The 23043-nt window shown below is 38.1% G+C and overlaps 1 protein-coding gene across 3 annotated transcripts in view; it reads right to left on the bottom strand.

The window, feature by feature from the left end:
* Positions 1-4457: 4457 nt before the first annotated feature.
* The window catches only part of LOC100852578 (cullin-associated NEDD8-dissociated protein 1), a 44029-nt gene continuing 25443 nt past the window's right edge, over positions 4458-23043 (bottom strand). For all 3 annotated transcript variants that reach the window (XM_010659609.3, XM_059741212.1, XM_003633370.4), the window contains exons 19-30: positions 19235-19327; positions 18975-19096; positions 18687-18849; positions 18364-18603; positions 7540-7788; positions 7274-7450; positions 7020-7166; positions 6733-6849; positions 6177-6345; positions 5916-5993; positions 5696-5834; positions 4458-5054 (exon numbers count right to left, since the gene is read on the bottom strand). In XM_010659609.3, the coding sequence (XP_010657911.1) occupies positions 4958-5054; positions 5696-5834; positions 5916-5993; positions 6177-6345; positions 6733-6849; positions 7020-7166; positions 7274-7450; positions 7540-7788; positions 18364-18603; positions 18687-18849; positions 18975-19096; positions 19235-19327 (1791 nt within the window). In that variant the 3' untranslated portion in view covers positions 4458-4957. The remainder of the gene's footprint in view (positions 5055-5695; positions 5835-5915; positions 5994-6176; positions 6346-6732; positions 6850-7019; positions 7167-7273; positions 7451-7539; positions 7789-18363; positions 18604-18686; positions 18850-18974; positions 19097-19234; positions 19328-23043) is intronic.

Genomic DNA, 23043 nt, shown 5'->3' on the forward strand with positions numbered 1-23043 from the left:
TTAGATTGGAGGGCATTGGATGCGGATGGGGCTACGGGAGGTATCTTGATTTGTTTGGGACAAAAGGTCTTTGGAAATTTTGGATTGGGAGGAGGGTCAATTCTCCTTATCTTGCAGATTCAGGAATATGGAAGACAAGGTTGTCTGAGTGTTCACGAGAGTCTATGGGTCGTTCACCAAAGAGGAAAGGGAATGCTTGTAGGAAGAGATTGGGGCGATTAGAGGAATTTGGGAAGAACCTTGGTGCTTAGGGGGTGACTTTAATATCACCCTCTTCCAAAGAGAAATGAGCAGACAAGGAAGAATAAATTCAGCGATGAGGAGATTTGCTCAAATTATCGATGAGTTAGGGTTGGTGGATCTTCCACTACAAGGGGGAGTGTTTACTTGGAATGGGGGGCTTAACAATTAGTCTTGAGCTAGACTGGACAGGTTTCTTGTGTCTCCTAGTTGGTTAGATCAATTCAGTGGTGTCCTCCAAAACAGACTGCCTCACCCTATCTCTAATCACTTTCCTGTCCTTCTAGAGGGTGGAGGGATAAGAAGAGGACCCTCTCTCTTTAGGTTTGAAAATATGTGGCTTAAGTTTAAGGGCTTTAAAGATCTTATTCGAAGTTGGTGGAGGGGAATTAAGGTTAGAGGCAGTGCTAGCTTTAGATTGGCTACAAAGATGAAGGAAATTAAACATAAATTAAAAGTTTGGAATAAAGAGGTGTTTGGGAGGTTGGAGTACAATAAAGCTTCAGCTCTGCAACAAGTGGAATTCTTGGACCGGGTGGAAAGTGAGAGAAGTCAGACAGTGAAGGAAACAGAATTAAAAAATGAAGCAAAGGAAAGTTATAAGAAGTGGGTGTTTTTGGAAGAAACCCACTAGAGACAACTCTCAAGGGAGATCTGGCTAAGGGAATGGGATAGAAATACGGCCTTTTTCCATCGTATGGCAAATGTCCATCGTAGAAATAACTCCCTAGACAAAATTAAGATTAATGGGGTGTGGCTTTCAAAGAAGCAGGAAGTGAGGGAAGGGATTGCTAATGCCTACCAGCAGATGCTTTTAGAAGATTCGGGTTGGAAGGCGGATATTGGGAGGCTACAATTAGATCAAATCAGCTAGCAAGAAGCGGAGAATCTGGAGATTCCTTTTTCTGAGGCTGAGGTTCATTCGGCTTTGATAGAGATGAATATAGACAAAGCCCTTGGGCCGGATGGCTTTACTGTGGCATTTTGGCAAAGCTGTTGGGACTTCGTTAAAGAAGAAATCTTGGAAATGTTTAAGGAGTTCCATGAGCAAAGCTTCTTTCTCAAGAGTCTCAATAACACATTCCTTGTTCTGATTCCTAAGAAAGGTGGGGTTGAGGACCTTGGGGACTTTAGACCCATTAGCCTATTGGGGGGCTGTATAAATTATTGGCTAAAGTGTTAGCTAATAGGCTCAAGAAAGTGGTTGGAAAAGTGGTCTCCCTAGCCCATAATGCCTTTGTTTTGGGAAGATAGATTCTTGATGCTTCCTTAATTGCAAATGAAGTGATAGACTCGTGGCAGAAAAGAAAAGAGAAATGGCTCATTTGCAAATTGGACATTGAGAAAGCGTATGATAGCATGAACTGGCAGTTTTTGTTGAGGGCTTTACAAAAAATGGGATTTTGCTCAAAGTGGTTGGGATGGATGTGGAGTTGTTTATCTTCAGCCAAATTTTCAGTCTTGGTTAATGGGGTACCAGCTGACTTTTTCCCAAGTGCTAAGGGGTTTTGCCAAGGAGATCCCCTATCTCCTTACCTCTTTGTTTTTGGGATGGAAGTGCTGGATGCGCTTATTAGAAGGGTTGTTGCTAAGGGATTCCTCTCAGGGTGTAGTATCCGAGGAGGTAGAAGGCCCACTCTGAACATCTCCCATTTATTCTTTGCTGATGATACAGTTGTGTTTTGTGAGGCTAATAAAGAGCACCTAACTCACTTAAGTTGGATCTTATTCTAGTTTGAAACTGCTTCAAGTCTAAGGATCAATTTGGCCAAAAGTGAAATCATCCCAGTTGGTGAGGTGGATGAGATTGATGAGTTGGCAGTAGAGTTAAGGTGCAGGGTGGGCTCCTTGCCTTCTCAGTATATGGGTCTACCTTTAGGGGCTCCAAATAAGGCTCATTCTGTGTGGGATGGGGTGGAAGAGAGAGTGAGGAGGAGACTTGCGCTTTGGAAACAACAGTATATTTCCAAAGGTGGGAGAATCACTCTCATAAAGAGCACATTGGCTAGCATGTCAATCTATCAAATGTCTCTTTTCCGGATGCCCAAGATTGTTGTTAGAAGGTTAGAAAAAGTGCAAAGAGATTTTCTTTGGGAATGGGGAAATTTGGAGAGGAAAGTTCATCTAGTTAATTGGGAGGTGATTTGTGCGGATAAGGATAAGGGTGGGTTAGGCTTAAGGAAGCTAGCCTTTTTAAACAAAGCCTTGCTTGGTAAATGGATTTTGAGGTTTGCTTATGATAAAGACAATCTTTGGAAACAAGTGATCATGGCGAAATATGGGCAAGAGGGGCTTGGTTGGAGGACAAAGAAGACTAATGGGGCGTTCGAAATAGGGGTTTGAAAGGAGATCTTGAAGGAAACTGAATGGTGTTGGGATAATATGGTGCTCATAGCTGGGAAGGGCACCAAAATCATATTCTGGATTGATGTATAGTGCACTGGTACAGTGTTGTCCCAAAACTTCCCTCATCTCTTTGCAATGGTTGTTCATAGGAATGCTACGGTGGAGGAGATGTGGGACTAGAATTTTGGACAAGGAGGCTGGAATCTAAGATTTTTTAGGGATTTTAATGATTGGGAGTTGGATATGGTAAGAAACTTGCTCCATGGTTTGAGGCCCTCCTTGGAGGAAGACTCGGTTTGTTGGAAGGGAGGAAGAAACGGACAGTTTAGGGTTAAGGAAGTGTACAGCTTGTTGGTCAACCCCAATGACATCGCATTTCCGACAAGTTATATTTGGGTGGATAGAGTTCCAACCAAAGTGACGTTCTTTGCTTGAGAGGCTACGTGGGGAAAGGTGCTTACTCTAGACATGCTCTAGAAAAGAGGATGGCAGCCCCCTAATTATTATTTTTTGTGCGGATGTGAAGAAGAAACTATAAATCACATTCTTATACACTGTATAGTGGTCAGAATCTTGTGGGATATTGTCTTTGGGTTATTAGGTGTTCAGTGGGCCTTTCCAGAAACTGTAGAGGTCTTAACTTGCTGGAGGGGCCCATTTGTGGGGAAGAAAAGGAAAAAGATATGAAAATCCATCCCGTTGTGTATTTTTTGTACGGTTTGGAATGAGAGGAATATATTAGCCTTTAGGAGGGGAGGGGTATTAGATATTCAAAAACTCAAGAATTCTTTTGTTTGTAATTTATGAAGCTGGGCTAGATTGTATATTGGAGAAGGTGGTGTTTGTTTTTTTACTTAATTCTAAATGAAACCTTAATACTTAATAGTATTAAATATTAGGTTGTTTGTTTTTGTAGTATTTTATTTCTATTAAGTATTAAAAAGTAAAAAAAACTATTGTGTTATTTTTTCTATTTAGAAAAAACTAAATATTTTGGCTTTTTTTATTTAGTAAAAAGTTTATAATAAGTCATGAAAAAGTAAAAAAAAAAACAACCTAAATTCTAAAATTAAATGGTTTTCAGCAAAAAGCCAAAAAAACAAACACCACCAAAGAGTTTATTTCCCTTATAGGCTTTTTGGAGTGGTTAGCATCCACTTGAAGGACGATGAGGCTCTTTTGGCGTTCCTTTTTGCTTGTGAGGCCTTTACTGCCTTGTATACTCCCTATATGCAATGTGGTTTTTTGCCTCTGGTTTAATACAATTCTAACTTACTAATCAAAATAATAATAATAATAATGAAAAGTTTTATACTATACCCATATGAGTTTTAGATGTGTAGGGTTAAATTTGAATGCTCAGTAAAAATATTTTTTATATATATACATTGATTAACTTTAATAATTTCATTGCTTATGCTGTTGAAAACTCAATTCCTAAAACAGTTTTCTCAGTTTTCCCTTCTCCATATTCCCATTTGTTTCTCAGAACACTCTACAAAAAACACTTCAAATTTGTTCTAAAAAATCATTTCATAACAAATGCTCAAAAAACTGTTTTAAATCCAAAAATTACCAAACATGCTTTGGAAGTTGAAAAACAATAACTTTTTAAAAATAGTTTCCAAACCAACCATACTTTCCTTCATTTTCTGTTAAAACAAACAAAGGCCTTACCTCTTTTTCCACGTCCCATCCTCTAGCCAGAACTGGAGAACCCACCCTCTTGCCTTTTGGCCCTTGCCCTTTGCCTTTTTCCAACCCTAATCTGAACTCACCTGAGCAATGATTATTCAGACTAAAAGAGGGAAAATCAAGTCCAGAAATGCATTTATCAAAAAACCAACATCACATCTATACAATATTCATCATCAACAGAAATAATCATATAGTCAGCTTTATATTCAGACCGCTTCTCCCATTCCAAAACTGGAAAATAATGTTCATCCATATCCCAATCAAGAAAAAGAGGGATTCAACAAGAACACATAAGGAACCCTAATTTGAGATTGAATAAATGTCACCAGAGGTCCGGAAACCGATAAACAGGAAAAATGAGTAGAAAGAAAAAATGCAGAAGATCTAACCCTATACAAGGGAACCCAGTACTCTCTATTTTCCTATGAGATAAATCATGGTCTTCAAGTTCCCTTTACCATTAAGCTTCTTTAACCAACAGTTCAGTTTCTAATTACCCTCTACATGTATTATGGGGCAATAAGATTTTTTTTTTTTTTTACCATTTTTATCTTCCACTGATAAACTTAACTGGCAGGCATCAACAGGAAAGATATACTGCTCATCCTCATTCTTTCTGGGAAAATTTTTGTTACAGTGTCATGAAGGCCAGGGGTTTGGCATGTTCTGTTCATTACTCGTTCCGAATGGAATGGTACTTCTCCCAGAGTGTTGAAGACTTCGAGATTTCATTCATGAGGTGCTTGAATTTAAGGCTGCAGTCTCCTCCACTGGAAAAACACAATTACTTCAATGAATTAAATTGAATTCAGAACAGAAAGATAAAACATGGCAAAGGGTTTAGGACCAGTTTGGAAGCATTTTCAATAACAACTCTTCAAAACATTTCTATGTCGGTTTTTATGAACAGAATTCTGTTTGGGAACTCAACTCGGAAAAACAGTTTTCTTGGCCATCCCACCATGAACACTCATGCTAAGTGCAGTGTTTTCTAACCTATTCTCCATTTTCTAATTGTTTCTTAGAACACTGCAAGAAACATCTGAAAACACCCCAAATGTGTTATAAAAAATCAACCTGTTTTTGTAACAAATTCTCAAAAACTGTTTTCAGTTTAAAATTTGCTAAATGTGTTTTTGTAACTTAGAAAACCATTTTTAAAATCATTTACCAAACAGGCCCTTATTTTTTATTTTAGACATTGCATGTGAGGTCAATCTATCAAGCCAAGTTTGAATATCCAAAAAGAAACTCTACAGTACAGGAATCCTTAAAGCCAAGTATATTATTTCAGGTAGAATTAGAAAAAAAATGTTTTTATAATTATATATTAAAACACGACAAAGTAGATGACGCAGTGTTCAATTCTACCAAAAAGAAAGTTTCGTTCATATAACGAATTTTCCAATACCTTATGCGATTCAAGGATGCAATCGCTCGAAGAGCACTTCGAATCATGTCTTCATTACGATCTACTTCTTGCTTGACAGCATCTTGCTTTGGTTTAAAATTAATAGTCTTCAGAAGGGGATCCACCAATGAGTCCAATACTGAAATTTCAAATAATTTGCATGAGAAATGAAAATTATTATGCACCACATTGTAGAAATAAAATCAGATATTAAGCTAACCTGCCAATACGGCGGATGGGCACTTGTCTGCAAGTTTTGAAAGGATAAGATGGCAAGGCATTTTGACATCATAATGATCTGAGAAGAGCCAAATCAATTTCAGTTCAGGAAGTGATAAACTAAACTTCAAGTATAGAAACATGAAATAACTTTTAGCAGCTGAAATGAAACTAAACTAAAGTGGGGGGAAAAGGGTGAAAAAAATAAAGTGAAGTAAAAAAGAATGATGGTCTTGTTAAAAATAAAAAAATAAAAACGCACCATCCAAACCGGATTTGAGATAGGGAACAATGAAAGATGAAGGATTCACTTGATCAAGACAACTGTCTAGCAGTGTGTCTACACATTCAAAAGCTGCTTTCCTCAGCTCAAGACCATCATCCACAATATGCTTGAAAGGACCAAGATCGACTGTTCTAATTAACTCTTGCTGCATAGAAACATGAAACAGAATATTTAACCGTCACTTGGTATCAATAAAAAGAATAGCAAAAAAGGAAAAGGATAAAAACAATAAATTTAGTAGCAGAAAATATAACATCCTGAGTACTGAGAACATGGAACTTTCATATACTCCATTTTATCAGCTGGATGGATGTGCATAGAATATAATCAAATGAGTTTCCTTTTTTCCTTTTTCTTTTTCTTTTTCCATATTAAGGAACATGACTAACACCAACCACTCATCACCAACCAATAACAACCACCAAACAAAATAAATGAGCAATCCAATTCACTGCGTAACATTAATACGTATATCTGACTCCAATTTCATGTTCTTGAAATATGCTGCTAAAACATCAAAAACTGAAATTACCTTAACAATTGTCTGATCATAAAGAAGAGGCAATAATTCTGGAAGAAGCCCCTTAATGAGATTGGGCTTATTGTGGGCTGCTGTACTTAAGGCCAAGACAGCTGCACGCCTAACATGCTGCAAAACCATGGCAATCAGAATAACTAATAAATCGGCAACCAATTACTACCATTAATCTACCAACATATACAGAAAAAGAGGGAAACAATGAAGTAAACCTCTAAAATTCCGAAATGGTTTTAAAATACATTTTTCCTTTTCAGAGCATTAGAACTTTTGGTATTTACCCGGTCATGATCCTTAATAAGCATTAGGAATGATGAGATCTCAGGGTATATGATCTCATCTATTTTCTCTGGCCGCTCAACTATAGAATATTTTACGGCAATGACGACTGTTGCTCTAGTGAATGCAGCTGGACTGGCTGTCCGCACCTATAGAAACATGAAACAATGAAGTTATGCCAACAAATGGTAACTAGATGCCCTTCAAACCGTAACTTAAGAAGTAAAAGGATATCCAATTCCTGTTTTGTAGATACCTTCAGTGCGGGCACAAGCTTTGCAGGCTCTATAAGGGCTATTTTACCAAGACATTCAGCTACTACATTGCGGACACCCTCTTCCTCACTTTCACAGTGGTTAAAAAGTAATTTAAGTATCTTCTCAACACTAGAATCCTGAAACTCTGCTTTGTCTACCGATTGCCTCACTATAACCTGCAAGAAGAAAACCATAAATTAATAAATAAAAAACCAGGTAAGTACCATTTGATAACATAAATCAATTGTAGTTCAAAACAATATACCTCCTTCAAGGAATGAAGCAAGAGATATTGTTTCTTCTGCTGATTATCAATCTGGTCCAAGATAAATGGCAAATACTTTGAGAGATTGCCAACCGCGATATTTCCAAGAGCATAGGAAGCAGCAGACTTTATCTCTTCAAAAGGAGATTGGAAGGACTCAATAACAATATTCTCTATATGAGCATGTGAACTTAGATCTTTCCTCCTGCCAATCTCTCCCAGGCAGAGCAAGGCAAGATGTTGCTTAGCCTAAAAAAATAATGACAAAAGCAGTTATACAAAGCAATATTTGGAGAAGCAAAAATCTAGCCTAAAAAATAATGACAAAAGTAGTAGCAACAAAAATCAAGGAAACATTCAAACTCTCATTTAAGTTGGACAATCAAAATTATAAAAAATAAAACCAAAAAAAGAACAGAAAAGAAAAGAAAGATCCTGCAGCAACTAAGTCTTCCAGAAACATTTTATGTATAACACCACCAGAAATATTACTATGTTCCATATGTTAAATAGTAAAACAGTTGAGAAAAAAAAGAATGTATGTGGAAAGAAAAACATGCAAGTGAATAATATAACTAATCACGAATTTTCTAGCAGAAATATTTCACTCTGCTTACTAGCAGAAGTGCAGTCAAAACTGAAGCAAAGCAGCACACAGATAGTGCTTGCAGTTCAGAAATGGAAGGCCAGCATGATTTTGAGATTGAGGTTGTGATTGCAGTCCAGGCCACCACAAAATCTGACCTTGGAGAACCTCTCAAGAGATTGGCATGAATCTTTTGAAATTCACTTCTAGCCTAAGCCAATGTGATTAAACAGCAGACAGTTTTTCTTCTGAAATGGTCACTACAAGAAAACTTGTTCATTCTTTATAGGAGGTGACAAAATGAAAACTTGTTACAAAAACCAGCTAATTTTGAATTCTCATGCCTACTCTAGGAGACAATTAGAGTGTAGAAGCTATCCTTCATTTTTTACCAACCCCAACTTCAGAGTGATTAAGGATACATGAATCAAGAAATAATTTAATATTTTTATACAACTTTAGAAAGCAAATTTTCTGATATAAAATGCTATTGAAATAAAATAAATGGCCATAGATATGTCCTAGTAGGCTGAGAGGATTTCTGGGCAGAGTTAGGAGGGGATTTCAATATGGTCAGATTCCCCGGGCAAAGGAGAAACTGACCTAGATTGTCTTCCAACACGAGGTGCTCTCCGGAGATCATAGAAGACCTGAACTAAAGGGACTCTCCCCCTAAAAGGAGGACCTTTTACCTTGTGTTGTGGTTAGAATTTGCAGTCTTCTTCAAGACTCGATCATTTCCTAGTGTTGGATGATTGAGAGGATCATTTTTCTTATCTAACGCAGAGTGTTTTACCTAAACCAACTTCAGATCACTGTTCCATTATACCAGATGGAGGGCAAATTTCCTTTCAAAAATATGTAACTTCAATCAAAACACTTCAAAGATATTATGAGGATTTGGTGGAGAAGTTATGGTGCGAATGGCTTCTTTAGTCTCATGTTGGCAGCAAAGCTGAAGGCTCTCAAGCTGGATTTAAAACTTGGAATAAAGAGGTTTTTGGGAATGTCACATCTAAAAAATTTGAGGCCCTCAATCAGATCAGCTTTTGGGATTCAAAATAGAGAATAGAAAACCTATTTCCGAACAATTAGAGGCAAGAAGGCTAGTGGCTGTTGATAACAGTAAGTGGGCTTCTTTAGAACAGACTATGTGGACTAAAAAGTTGAGAAATTTGGTTAAAAGAGAGATAAAAATACCAAATTCTTTCAGAAGATGGCAAACATATGGAGAAGAACAATTTTATGTCCAAAGTTGGAGTGAATGGGGAATGATTGTTTGAGGATGCAGATATAAGAAGGTAGTCTTCAAGGCCCTCCGAAATCTACTATCAGAAGTGGTGAATTGGAGGCCCAACATTAGTGGAATGACTTTTGAAGTGCTGGAAAACAGGGATGAAAGAACCTAAGAGGTTCCTTTCACTGAGAAGGAAGTGTTAACCGCCTTATCCAGTTTGTGTGGGGACAAAGTTCCCAAGTCAAAAGGCTTCACTATAGCATTTTAGTAAATGAGTCAAGATTCATCAAAATCTAAGGTGATGGGTTTCTTCAAGGTATTCTTTGATAACAGCTCTTTCAAAAGAAACAAAAATGCTATTCTTTTTTAGTCCTAAAGAGAGGTGGTGAGAAGGACCTAAAAGGTTTCAATTGGGGGGTTGAAGAGTTCTCCGATAACAGCACTTTCAAAAGAAACTTAAAAGCAACTTTTTTTTAGTCCCGAAGAGAAGCCATGCAAAAAAGGACATGGAAGATTTCAGTTGGGGGGCAAATCAACTCCTAGCAAAGGTCCTAGATAATAGTCTTAAAAAAGGTTGTGGGGAAAGTGATTTAAGTTTATTAACATGCATTTGCGGAGGATAGGCCAAATTTTGGATGCAACCCTCATCGCAAATGATTCCTTAGATTCAAGGCTAAAGAATTCCAATAGTGGGTTTGTTTGCAAGCTAGACATTGAGAAGGCATATGATAATGTAAATTGGGATTTCTTGCTAGTGGTGTTAGATAAAATGGGCTTTGGCCATGAGTAGGTGAAATGAATCAAATGGTGCTTATCTATGTCAAAATCCTTTGTCCTAGTCAATGGGGTCTGCTTTTCTAGAGCTTCAAGTGATTGAGACAAGATCTTCTTTCCCTGTATCTCTTCATTTTGGCTATGAAGGCTTTCAGTCAGAATTTAAGGTGTGCTACAAGCTTCAAAGTGGGAGGAAGAGGCGATAAGGGAATGGAAGTGTCTCCTTTACTGTTTGATGACAATATCCTAATTTTTTGTGAACCTAATCAAGATCATTTGTAGCATATGAGGTGGCCTTTTATATGGTTTTGAGGCAATTTCCAATCTTAAAATAAATTTGGAAAAGATTTAACTAATTCTTGTAGGGGAAGTTGTGAATGTGGAAGGTCTAGCTCCAATGTTGGGTTGCATGGTAGGGAGTCTATCAACTCTATCCACCAAATACTTGGGTTTTCCTTTGGGAGCTCCTCACAAATCAACGAAGTGGGATTTGGTGGAGGAGGAATTTCAAAGAGAACTCACCTTTGTGAAATAGGCAATATCTCTCTAAGGGAGGAAGACTCACCTTAATCAGCACATTCTCAAGCCTGCCAATTTATTTTGTCTCTGTTCGTCAAACACAAAAAGGTGAGCTTAAGATTGGAGAAAATCCAAAGGGATTTCCACTAGGGCGGGGAGCTTTAGAGAAAAAGCAACATTTGGTTAATTGGTCTACTATCCACTTAAAAAGAAAAATGGAAGCCTTGGTATAAAAAATCTTTATATTCTAAACAAGACTCTCCTTAGCCAATGGAGTTGGAGGTTCGCTATTGAAAGGGAATCTTTGTGGAAATGGATCATAGAAGGAAAATTAGGGGCAAGGGAAGGAGGATGATGTTCAGGTGTAGGGAAGGATGGCTACAAGGTGGGGTTATGGAAGTTTATCAAAATCGGGTGGTAGACCTTTAGAAGCAGATCTTGTTTCATTATGGATGATTACAGAAGGGTAAAATTCTACAAACATAGGTAGTGAGGTGAAAGTACTATGGAAGAATACTTTCTGCTGTTATTCTCTGTCATTGTTGCTAAAAACTCTTAGGTAGCAGAAATTTGAGAGCAAACTGGGGAGGAGGCTCGATGGAGTCTCCGCTTTCATAGACAACTTTATGATTGGGGATTGGAAGGAGTGAGGGCCTTATTTCGAAGAATACAATCAAGTTCATTAAGACAAGATGTTGAAGATAGATTGGGTTGGAAGGAAACTCGAAAGGCAATTTCTCTATCAAATATTTCTACACTTAGCTCAAGGAAGAAGTAAATCATTCCTTACAAGCATAGTTTGGAACCCATGGGTGTCAACAAAAGTGGGCTTCTTTGATAGGGGAGTCATTTGAGGAAGAATCTTAACGCTTGACCCACTTAGAAGGAGAGGATGGAGTATTTCAAATAGATGTTACATGAGTAAAAGGGAAGAATAATCAGTCCAACACTTGCCCCTTCACTATTCATCGCAAGAATATTGCGGCAGCTGGTTTTTTCTCTATTCAAAGTGGCATGGGTGATGTACTCCTCTATAAGAGGAATCCTTCTAAGATACCATGGCTCTTTTATGGGGAAGAAGCGGAAAAAGGCCTAGAGGGAGGTTGTTTTTCTTTCTCTTTTTTTCCTTGCCTAATAAGCATAATCTAAGGAGACAGTTTAAGGAGAGAGAGTTTCATTTGCAAAGATGGGGACCTGAAGTGAGGTGCTTTTGTAATGGGAGCCATGCCAAGGAAGTTTGGGTGAGGGTTGTAGGACTCCCTCTTCATTTTTGGAGCAGAGGATCTTCAAGAGGATTGGGGAGAGCTGTGGGGGTTTTATAGCTGTAGATGAGGAAACAGCTCTTTTTTCTCAGCTACAATGGGCATGTATCTTGGTGAGAGCCACTGGGAAGGATATGCCAGGGTCATTGCAAGTGGTGGCCAGGCATACTTGTTTTGCGGTTCATCTTTGGTGGGAAACCCCTCCATGGGTTTCTAAGGTAGTGCCTTGGTCTAAGTTTTGCAAAAGTGCAGGGCGTGAGGTTAGGGATGAAGGTGTGGGTGGCACATGCGCTGGTGGAAGCGTGTGGGAGACTCAACATGTCATTCAGAGTTGGGGGTCAGAGGAGCAGTTTGAGTATGGAAGAAGGAATAGGGGTGCAGCTGGTAGGCTAGCTAAGGGTACTGTTTTGGACTCAGATTTTATTGGGCCTGAGTCTAGGACAGTGGGCTGTGTGGAGAATAAAGGAAAAGAAGTTTTGGGCTCAAGTGAGTGGGTTCAAGAAAAGCCCACAAGTGGAGCGGGCTGGGCTATGGGCTCTAACCCATTCAGCCTTGTGGGTGTGGGCCTGGTTAAGAGCTTTAAGGGGCCTATTGGGCCCAAGTTAAAAGAGGCCCATCCCCCAGTGTTCCTTTTTGGGCAGCTATTTTCCCCTAGGGCTCCCCCAAAGACTATAACGGGAGCAACGGGGATGGAGCAAGAATTGTTGGCTGACGAAGACTTTAACGTTGGGGCGTCGTTCCCTGGTCAACTGACTCTCATCGACGAGGTGCTAATGGATGAAACCTCTAGGTACCTCATTTCTCACTACCGCTCTTTTTTTTCTCCAGGGTTACGAGGTGATTCTATTTCTATTCCTTTCTTGGGGCCCGACGAAGCTTTGTTGGTGTCAGAAGGGCCTTCCAATGGGTCGGAAGGCTCAGTGGCAGTGGCTATGGGATGGGATCCTCTGCGGGTAGTACCGTCTAAAGATATTTTGGTCCTCGATGGTAGGAAAGAGCTTCCTTGTGGATCGGGAGGCAGTGATGGTGCGACTGAGCTCGCGATTGTCCCAGTTGGATCAGTTTTTGCGAGGCCAATGATGGAGAGGACTGATTTTCAATTAGAAGAGGAGGGGTGGGACGAAGGGTGGAACTCTAGTTGTCTCACGAAGTTCAATTGATGCCTTGGTATACCAACGGAAGGTTTCGAAGAGGAAATTTTGTACCTTTTGAGGAGGATGAAGGGGAGAATTGACCACGAGGGGCAAGATGGGGCGTCTAGAAAGATGAAATCACCGTCTTTAAAATCTGTTAGGGAGGCCAAGAAGTTGGAGTGGACAGTGATCTATAAAAAAACTAAGGTTGATACAAGATTGGGTATTTTTGAAGGGGCTTCTATGTCGAGGTGCAAATGAAGATAAGAATTTTATCCTAGAATGTGAAAAGGGTAAATGACAGAGATAAAAGGAAGATAATTAAGTCAATGATAAAATCTCAAAGGGTGGACGTGGTTTGTTTGCAGGAAACCAAAATTAAAGAAATGACTATGGGGATTGTCCGTAGCCTTAGGGTGGGAAGACATCTAGACTAGAGTGCAGTCAATTCAAGGGGTGCGTGCAACTACTGGCATTTTGTTGTTTTGGGATAATAGGGTGTTCGAGTTGGTTGACTTGGAAGAAGGGGAATACTCAATTTCATGTCATTCTAAGAACTGTGTGGATGGGGTTGTGTGAGTGTTAAGGATGAAAATATCAGGATATATTGATGGTAAATCGTGTATCAAAGAAGGTGGATACGATATACAAGTAAGATATATCGTCTGACGTAAATATCGGTAAATATTGACGATATATCAATAATCACGGATATATCGGCGATACAAACAAAATATCGGCCCTAAATAGGAAAATATCGTTAAAATTTCGGAGATATATCGGATATATTAGAGATATATCAGAGATATATCAATGAAATCTGTAAAAATATAAAATAAATAAATTATTATAAATAAGTTAATTTTAATTATCTTATAATTTATTTTGTATACTAATTAAATATAAAACAAATATAAAATCATAAATAAAATTATCAATATTTTTCAATAAAATATTTTGCATCAAAATGTACCAATATTTTTAAATAAAAATCATAAATACATTTAAATCACATAATTAGTACATTTGCAATAATTTAGTTTTAAATTATTATTTTATTTTATTTTGATATTCAAGTGTAATAATAGCATATTGAGAATAAATTAATTTAGTACATTTTTTAATTAGTATAGTATTGAATTTAAATTAGTACATTTTTATAATTAATTAATATATTTTCAATAGATGTAAGTAAATTAACTTAGCATAGTAATATATATTTGAATCACATAATTAGTATATTCGTAATAATTTAACTTCATAATGAGTGTACACTCACAAAATTCGCATTTCTTATCGACCGACACAATATAATTAAATTTAATATCACAAATCATATCATACATATATCAATTTCTTCATCAAAACAATTTTAAAATGTTTATTATACTTCTAATTTCATTTTTAAGAGTTTTTTGTTACATTTTCATAAGTTTTGATCAATTTTTGGTTTACCAATATTTTGTATCAAAATATCCGCTGATATATACGTAAAATCCAAGTATCGATATATCCATAAAATCCAAGTACCGATATATCTGTGATTACCAATATTTTTATCATTGGTGGGTGTTTACTGATGTGTATCGTCCAGTGTGCAAAAGGGAAAGAGGGGGGCTTTTGGGAAGACCTTGGGTCAATAAGAGGTTTATGGAGTGACCTTTGGTGTGTAGGTGGGGATTTTAATATGATAAGATTTCCCGGAGAACGTAGTAGGGGAGGAGGGTTATCTGCAACAATGAGGAGATTTTCAAAAGTATTACATGATTTTCAAGGGGGTCCTTTTACTTGGAGGGGTGGGCTAAATAACCAATTCCAATCCAGGCTTGACCAGTGTTTAGTGACAAATAACTAAGACAACTTATTTAATGGGTTTGTGCAGGGTGTTTTACCCAGATCGGTTTTTGATCACTTTCCCATTCTGCTAGAAAGAGGAGGTATGAGGAGGGGACCATCTCCTTTCAGATTTGAGAACATGTGGTTGGAGGAGGGGTTCAAAGATCAGGTGAAGATTTGATGGCGGGGCCTTAATTTTACTAGGACCTTCAACTTTGTTTTAAACGCAAAATTGAGAGCCTTAAAAGTTGTCTTGAAGACTTGGAATAAAGAAGTGTTCAATCTCATTAAGGCTAAAAAGGGAGAAACTCTCAGCTAGGTTGTGTATTGGGACAAGAAGGAGAAATTTTCAGCCCTGAATCTGGAAGAATGTGAAGCCAGAAATGAGGCTAGGGAGTCTTATAAGACTTGGGTTTTGAGGGAAGAAATCTCTTGGAAATAGAAGTCTAGGGAAGTGTGGTTCAAGGAGGAGGACACTAACACCAGATTCTTCCACAGGATGGCGAATGCTCACAGTAGAAGAAATTGGTTGTCCAAGTTGAAAGTGAATGGTTGTTGGCATACCGAGAAGAATGATTTAAAAGATAGTGCGGTTGGGCCGTTTCATAACCTCTATTCAGAAGAAGGGGGGTGGCATCCCTATATTGATGGGTTGACCTTTATGGGACTAGATAGCAGTGAGGCTGAGAGGCTGGACCTTCCTTTCTCAAAAGAAGAGGTGTTTGCAGCTCTCTCAAATCTAGGCAAGGACAAAGCTCTAGGTCCTAATGGCTTCACCATGGCATTTTGGCTTTTTTGTTGGGATGTTGTGAAGGTTTGGGTTTTGGGTTTTTTTAGAAACTTCCATGAGGGGGGCAGATTTGTAAAGTCTTTGAATGCTACCTTCTGGGTTCTTGTCCCTAAGAAGGGAGGTGCAAAAGACATGAAAGATTTTAGGCCGATTAGCCTTGTGGGCAGCCTTTATAAGTTGTTGGCCAAGGTGTTGGCTAATAAATTTAAAAAGGTAATGGGCAAAGTGATTTCGGAGTCATAAAATGCCTTTGTGGAGGGTAGACGGATTTTAGACGAAGTTTTGATTACAAATGAGGCCATGGACTCAAGGTTGAAAAGCAATGAAGGTGATGTGTTGTGAAAGTTGGATATAGAAAAGGTGTATGATCATGTGAATTGGAAGTTCTTATTTGCAGTGCTTAAAAAGATGGGATTTGGGGAGAAATGGATTAAATGGATAGAATGGTGCATCTCCACTGTGAAATTTTCTGTTTTAGTAAATGGATCTCCTTCTGGTTTTTTCCAAAGTTCAAGAGGATTGAGACAAGGAGATCCTCTCTCCCCTTATTTGTTCGTGATAGTCATGGAGGTGTTTAGTTATCTATTGAGGAGGGCTATTGGTGGGGGCTACTTATTTGGTTGGAGAGTGAGAGGTAGGAGTGGTGAGGAGATTCTAATCTCGCACTTGTTATTTGTTGATGATACTTTGGTGTTTTATGAGGCGTCTCAAGGCCAGATGACTTATCTAAGCCAGCTTCTCATGTGGTTTGAGGCTTGCTCAGGTTTAAGAATCAATCTGGAGAAAAGCGAATTAATTCTAATGGGCAGGGTGCATAATATAGAGGACTTGGCCTTGGAGTTGGGTGTAAAGTGGGTGGTCTCCCCTCCTGCTATTTGGGTTTGCCTTTGGGGGCCCCTTTCAAATCAGTGTCGGTGTGGGATGGCGTTGAAGAGAGATTTCAAAAAAGGCTAGCAATGTGGAAGAGACGGTATATCTCAAAAGGAAGAAGACTCACTCTAACCCGAAGCACTTTATCTAGCATGTCTATCTACTTCATGTCCCTTTTTTGCATGTCAAGAAAAGTGAGGTTGAGATTGGAGAAGATTCAGAAGGATTTTCTTTGGGCTGGTGGAGCTCTTGTGCGGAAACCGCATCTTGTTAGGTGGAACACGGTTTGCTTAGAAAAAAGGAAAAGTGGTTTGGGTGTAAGAAATCTATCTCTGATGAATATAGCTCTCTTAAGCAAGTGGAATTGGTAGTTTCCCAATGGAAGAGAGGCTTTTTGGAAGAAAGTCATCAGTCACAAGTATGGTGAAGAGGATAGGGGGTGGCGCTCCCGTGTAGTGAGTGAGAGGTACGGTGTAGGATTGTGGAAAGCAATTAGGAAGGAGTGGATTAATTTGAGTGGTAGGTTGGCCTACCAAGTGGATAATGGGCAGAGAATGAGATTCTGGATGGACAAGTGGTGTGGAGATGAGTCACTTTGTGAGTCCTTCCCTTCCTTATTTTCCATTTCTTCGTTTAAGGAAGTTTGGGTGTCGGATGTTTGGAACCCTAATGGTGATGGGGGTGGATAGACCCCTCTTTTCCTAAGGGCATTTAATGATTGGAAGGTAGAGTTGGTGGAGCGTTTTCTGTAAAAGATCCAAGCTTTTAAGGTGCATAAGGAGGTGGAAGATAGAGTGATTTGGACAACTTCGAGGTGTGGGACCTTTTTGGTCAAGTCTCTTTATTCTATCTTGGAGCCCGAAGATTCTCCTTTGTTCCCTAGTAGTAGTATTTGGAGGGCGAGTGAGCCTCCTAAGATGGCTTTCTTTGCTTGGGAGGCTTCTTGGGGAAGTCTTAACTTTGGACCAACTTCAAAAGAGGGGGCACTTTTTGGCAAATAGGTGTTTTCTATGCATCTCTGAAGTAGAGATGGGTGGATCACCTTCTTCTTCATTGTGTAAAGACTCGGGTTCTTTGGAATCTACTCTTCTCCCTCTTTGGTGTGTCTTGGATTCTTTCTTGTTGGTGAAGGAAACTCTTCTTGGGTGGCATGGGTCGTTTGTGAGTAAAGCTTGTAAAAAGGCTTGGCAAATAGCCCACTTATACATATTTTGGACAGTTTGGAAGGAAAGGAATATGTTAGCATTTGGTAATAAGGAGCTTTCACTCCAAAGATTGAAAAACTATTTTGTATGTAACTTTTGGTCTTGGGTTAGGGTGTCTATAGATTTGAGCCCTTCTTCGCTTGTAAGCTTTCATTGATTAGTTAGGCTCTAAGTAAGGGCAAGTGATGTTTTTTGTTTCTATCCCTCCCCCAATGGTTTGAGCCTTTTGGCTTCTCTTGTATACTCCCTATATACTCTAAGGGCACTGCTTTTGGTGTCTCCTCTTTTCTTTATATACTTCTTTTCTTTATCTATCAAAATCTATATATATATATTTACTTGCCTATGCATGTGATCACAAAAGAACTACAAAGACATAAAGAGCAATGCACAAATGTATGTGGAATGATACACAGACACATTATCTTATAGTATATAGAACATTTCACATTCATTTGATGAATGAAAAAGAGCTTATATGCTTCTACCATTTTATGCTACAATGAGTTCAAATAAAAGAAAAGCCCATTGTACACTGCCTTCATGTATCCTACCATAGCAAAGGGATGATAAACAAAACTAACAGAGAACTAACATTAATGAGAACCTTACCGAATTGGAGCTACTATCATCTCTAAGAATATCTGTGAGCATTTTTACAGTTGTTGAACATTTCTGATCACCTGCAGCAAGGCAAAGAACAGCTACACATTGAGCTATAGAACACAAAGCCTGTTTTGCAACGCCACCAGACTGGGGAGATGGTTTAGCACTTGAAAGGAGAGAGTCCAGTAAAGCATCAAAACTTGTGTTTGCAGAATAGACCAAAGTAGCAAAAAAGTTTTGCAAAGCCTGCAATATCCAATCAGAAAGTTTCTAAAAATGCAAACATTCTGGATCAAAAAATGAACTCCATCAGAAAGCTTAGAAAGTACCATAAGGGCTTGGCCCTGCAGCAATGAGCTTTTGATTAATGTTAATGCTTGAGGAAGAACTTTGTTTCTAACAGCCAAACCAACATTTGGGCTTGCCCTCTTGTCAGCCATCAAGGTGCAGCAAAGTTCCAGGGCAAGAGCTGTCATATGCAAGTCTGAATCACTGGCATACAAAAACACCTTGAATTAGGGCACAGAAGATATCCTAAGAGGCAAAACCGTGCGAATTATGAAAAGGAACAAATAAATAAATGATGATATCAAGCAAAAGGTTAAGAAGAGAAAAACCTTATCAGACTCGAAAGTTCCACAATGATAACTTCGTAAGCAGATGAACCAATTTTATCTCCATAAGCAACAATTAGAGAATTTAGTGTGCCCAATGTTGCTTGTCTGAGTGCCCGATTAGCCTATTTTCAAAATAATCAAACAGGTTCAAAATGGTATTCATCCAGATGTTGAGAAACTCTAGAAAAGCAATCTTGAAAAATTAATATTTTCCAAGAAGTATCAATAATTAGGCAGCAAATGAAGAATCCATTCCATACCTTCCTCAAGAAGGCAGTCAACTCTGCAATAACATGCTCCAAGACACATGATAAATCTATGTTAAGTGGAGAAGTAGCAATAACAGCAAATGCCTGGACACATAATTCAAAATCTGTAAGATTCCAACATATATTACCATATATCAAATGCCTGCTCTACCTTCTTTCATTTCTTATGAATGCATATGCAGCCCACATCAACACCTACACTCACCCACAGACATTATATTATGTAAATGATAAATCCTATCCAATCAAACAGATACAAAGCAAAATGTTCTGAACGAATTTTCACTTCATAATAATTAAAAACATTATATTGTAACCAATGTGGCGAGCATGGTCAGCACCCTAAGGTTTGGGTCCCTATGGAGAGTCTGAAGGGCTCAGCCATTGAAGGTTCCTCGGTTATAAAAGAAAAAATTATATTGTACTGGCAGGTGCTACACCCAAGAAATAATATTAAATCATCCAAAAAGAACCTAACAGCAATGAAAAAGAAACTATACATACTCAAATGGTTGAGACACAACTAGAAGGTCCCCTCAACTCCCCCTTCACAATCAATATTCAACTGTCAAGAGGAAAGCTTAATTATAGGCCAAGTAGATGTCTCTATGTGGAAAAAGAGGAGGAGCTTTATTTGCCCACCTTTGAGAAAGTCCATAGGTGTCAGCTTAAAATCATTTCACCAATCAAACCATCATAGCCAGTAAGCAAGACTTAATCTACCAATAGCATCTACCTTTACTATCCATTATCATATGAGTCAAGTGATCAAGCTCCAACAACTGATCTAGGATTTCTTGAGTGGGTAGGTGGACTTGAAAGTTGTTTAGGCTTAAAACCCTTGCCACAAGATAGGCCACACGCAACAAATAAGCGACCAACTTTTGAGTTAGGCAAAAAAAAAAAAATAGAAATTAAAAATTGAAAATTGAAACAAATGATAATGGAGTGGATATATAAAATTGAAAAATCAATCTATCATCCTTTGCCTAAAAGGTGTGTCATGAAAGCTTTCCATGCAAGGATAAAAGTGGTCCATATTAATCGCTAACATAGATATTCCTCCTAGATAGGGTTGATCTATACTATTTCCCTTTTTTTATAGGAAACAACAACGAAATATATTGAATTAGAAAATAGGAAATACAAGAGAAGGATGAGGAATCCTCCCACAAATGAAAGCTAAACAATTGAATACCAAGAGCAAAAAGCTATGTAGTAATTACAAGAAGCAACCTCTCCTTACTAACTCACACCCTTGGAATCATAGTTTTAAAAGGCTCAAGGCGCAAAGTCCTTCTAAAGCCTAAGGCGCGGGCTTTAGTGAAGTGAGGCACACCCTAGTTTACATATATAATTTTATATAGTACGTCTAGAAAGGTACGCTGCTGCTTTTTCTTCTTCTTCTCTTCTTCCTCTACTCAGTGGCTTCTTCCTCTTCTTCTTCTTCTTCTTCTTCTTCTACACGCATGTGACAGGGAGCCCTAATTTGGGTTGGGCCTTTTTTTTCAAATTTTTGTTGGGTCAAAACTAGTTGGGCTCTTTTTTTTTAAGCCCTAATATGGGCTGGACCTTTTCAAAAAAAAAATTTGTTGGGTCAAAACCCATTCTAGGTTGGGCCCTTTTTTTTTTTGTTAATTTTGTTGGGCCAAAATGTAGCATTTTGGGCTACAAATATTTTAAAGAGAGAGTGGGCCAAAACGACGTGTTTTGGCCCCTTTTTCTTTAAAATAAGCTGCAGCTCAAAACACTGCGTTTTGACCCAATTAAAAAAAAAAAAAAAGGGGCCCAGATTAGGGCTCTCTACTCTGCCTCTGCAACTTGTTCGAGGTTTGTGGAGGAAGAAGAATAGAAGAAGAATAGAAGAAGAAGAAGAAGAAAGGAGAGGGGAGAAAAAAAAAAAGCGTACCTTTTTAGGGCTTTGCACCTGGCAGAATGCGAGCGCCTTGCACGCCTAAGCCACACCTCCTTCAACAGGCATCGCCTGGAGTAAGGCGAGGCGCCGACGGTTTGCGTCGCGCCGCCTTGCTCCTAGGCGCGCCTGAAACACACCTTTCACAACTATGCTTGGAATACTATAAACACTATGAAATAGAAAATAGAGACCTTCAAATCTTTAACGTACCTACATCTACGATAAGGAGGATACATGTTTCAAAAACAGACATCTAGAAACGAATGGATAAACAAATAGAACAAGTTGTTGTCTATAGAACATTACTTTGATTGATGGATCATACCCAAGGTTCCTGCATTCACTTGTTGAGCAACCTACTCCTAATTTAACTATTAGTTTTTCTATTGCTTAAACTTATGATACCCGGATTCTTCAATTTTACCCAATGTACATGTGTCAACATGACATGACATGGGCGTGGGCATAGGATCCTTGTCAGATACTCCTATTTTTCTTTGGGTGTGATTGTTCTGGTTTTTCATTGATATCTTTTTATTCTTTCAACTTTCTTAATAATAATTTTTTTTTATTAGAAATAGAGATTAATTTTTATAGAAAAAAGAAAGACGAACAATAAGAGATCCTTCTCACATAATACAAAACTTAATCAAAGTAAGAGTAGACGACTCCACTATACAAGGAGAACTAAACACATAGGCATACACAAAATAACTTAGAAACTGGAATCAACTCCTTGCAATGTTATCCACCCCTTTTGAATTACACACCAAAAGCGAACTTAGTTGAATAACATTAAGTGAAACTCCCCTACAAGCAAAGAAACAAGAGGCCTAAAGGGAGGAGTAGAAATGAAGTAGATCCCACAACATCTCTTCCATTCTCCAATTTTTCTCAAAAATCCTAACATTTCTCTCTTGCCACACAATCCAAAAAATAGTGAAACAAGCAATTTGCCAAAGTGTCTTACCTTTGATTGAATTCCCTAATCTTCTAAAAGAGATAATCATCATATCTCCACTTTCTTAATAATAATTACATTAGAGAAAAAGAAGAGTTAGCGGAAGAGTGAATTTTTGTAACAATATTTAGGGATAAGAGTGAAAAAAAAAATTATTAGAGAAAAAAAATGAGAGCTTTTAAAAAGGATATCTTCACTTCCAATTTATTTTTAATCTATTTTTCTTGTGTAATGTTAGAGAGAGACTCTATTATGATGGATTCTTTTAGGTTGGTCATATAAAAATGTAGTGTTGTATTTGCCACATGTGATTTTGATGGAAAAAGATTGCAAATTTTATTTTATGTTTATATATCCACACTTCTATTACCCATTTTTTGTTGCATTTATTGAAGTTCTCAAAATGGATACTCATTCCTTCTAGCTATTGTGGACCAAGACAATTTCAACCAAGCATCAAAAAGAAAAAAAACATGTGTGATAGATGATATTATATTTTCTTGCACTTGTTATTGTTCTTTTGTTAGGCTTGAAAAAGAATGTCTGGATGTTCTTCTACATGTACAAGCAAATGTGAAGGAGCTTCCTTTGCGGAGGGGTGACTTTGGTCAATAAGCCACATTTGATTAATTGGTCTATTGTTTACTTGGAAAAGCAAAAAAAGGGCTTAGGCTTCAAGAACCTTTCTATGTTTAACAAGGCTCTTTCAAGAAAATGGTCTTGAAGATTTGTGAGAGAAAGGAATCCTCTTTGGAAACGGGCAATTGTAGGTAAGTATGAGTAAGAAGGAGGGTAGTGCACTAAAGAAGTGAGAGAGGGGTATGGAGTGGGGGTGTGGAAGGCAATTAGAAATGGTTAGGAGGCTTTCAAAGATGAAACAGGCTTTAAGGTTGGTTTCGAGAACAAAATGAAGTTCTAGAAGGA

This window comes from Vitis vinifera, chromosome 12, assembly GCF_030704535.1.
Source record: "Vitis vinifera cultivar Pinot Noir 40024 chromosome 12, ASM3070453v1".
In the NCBI taxonomy this organism is placed as follows: Eukaryota; Viridiplantae; Streptophyta; class Magnoliopsida; order Vitales; family Vitaceae; genus Vitis; species Vitis vinifera.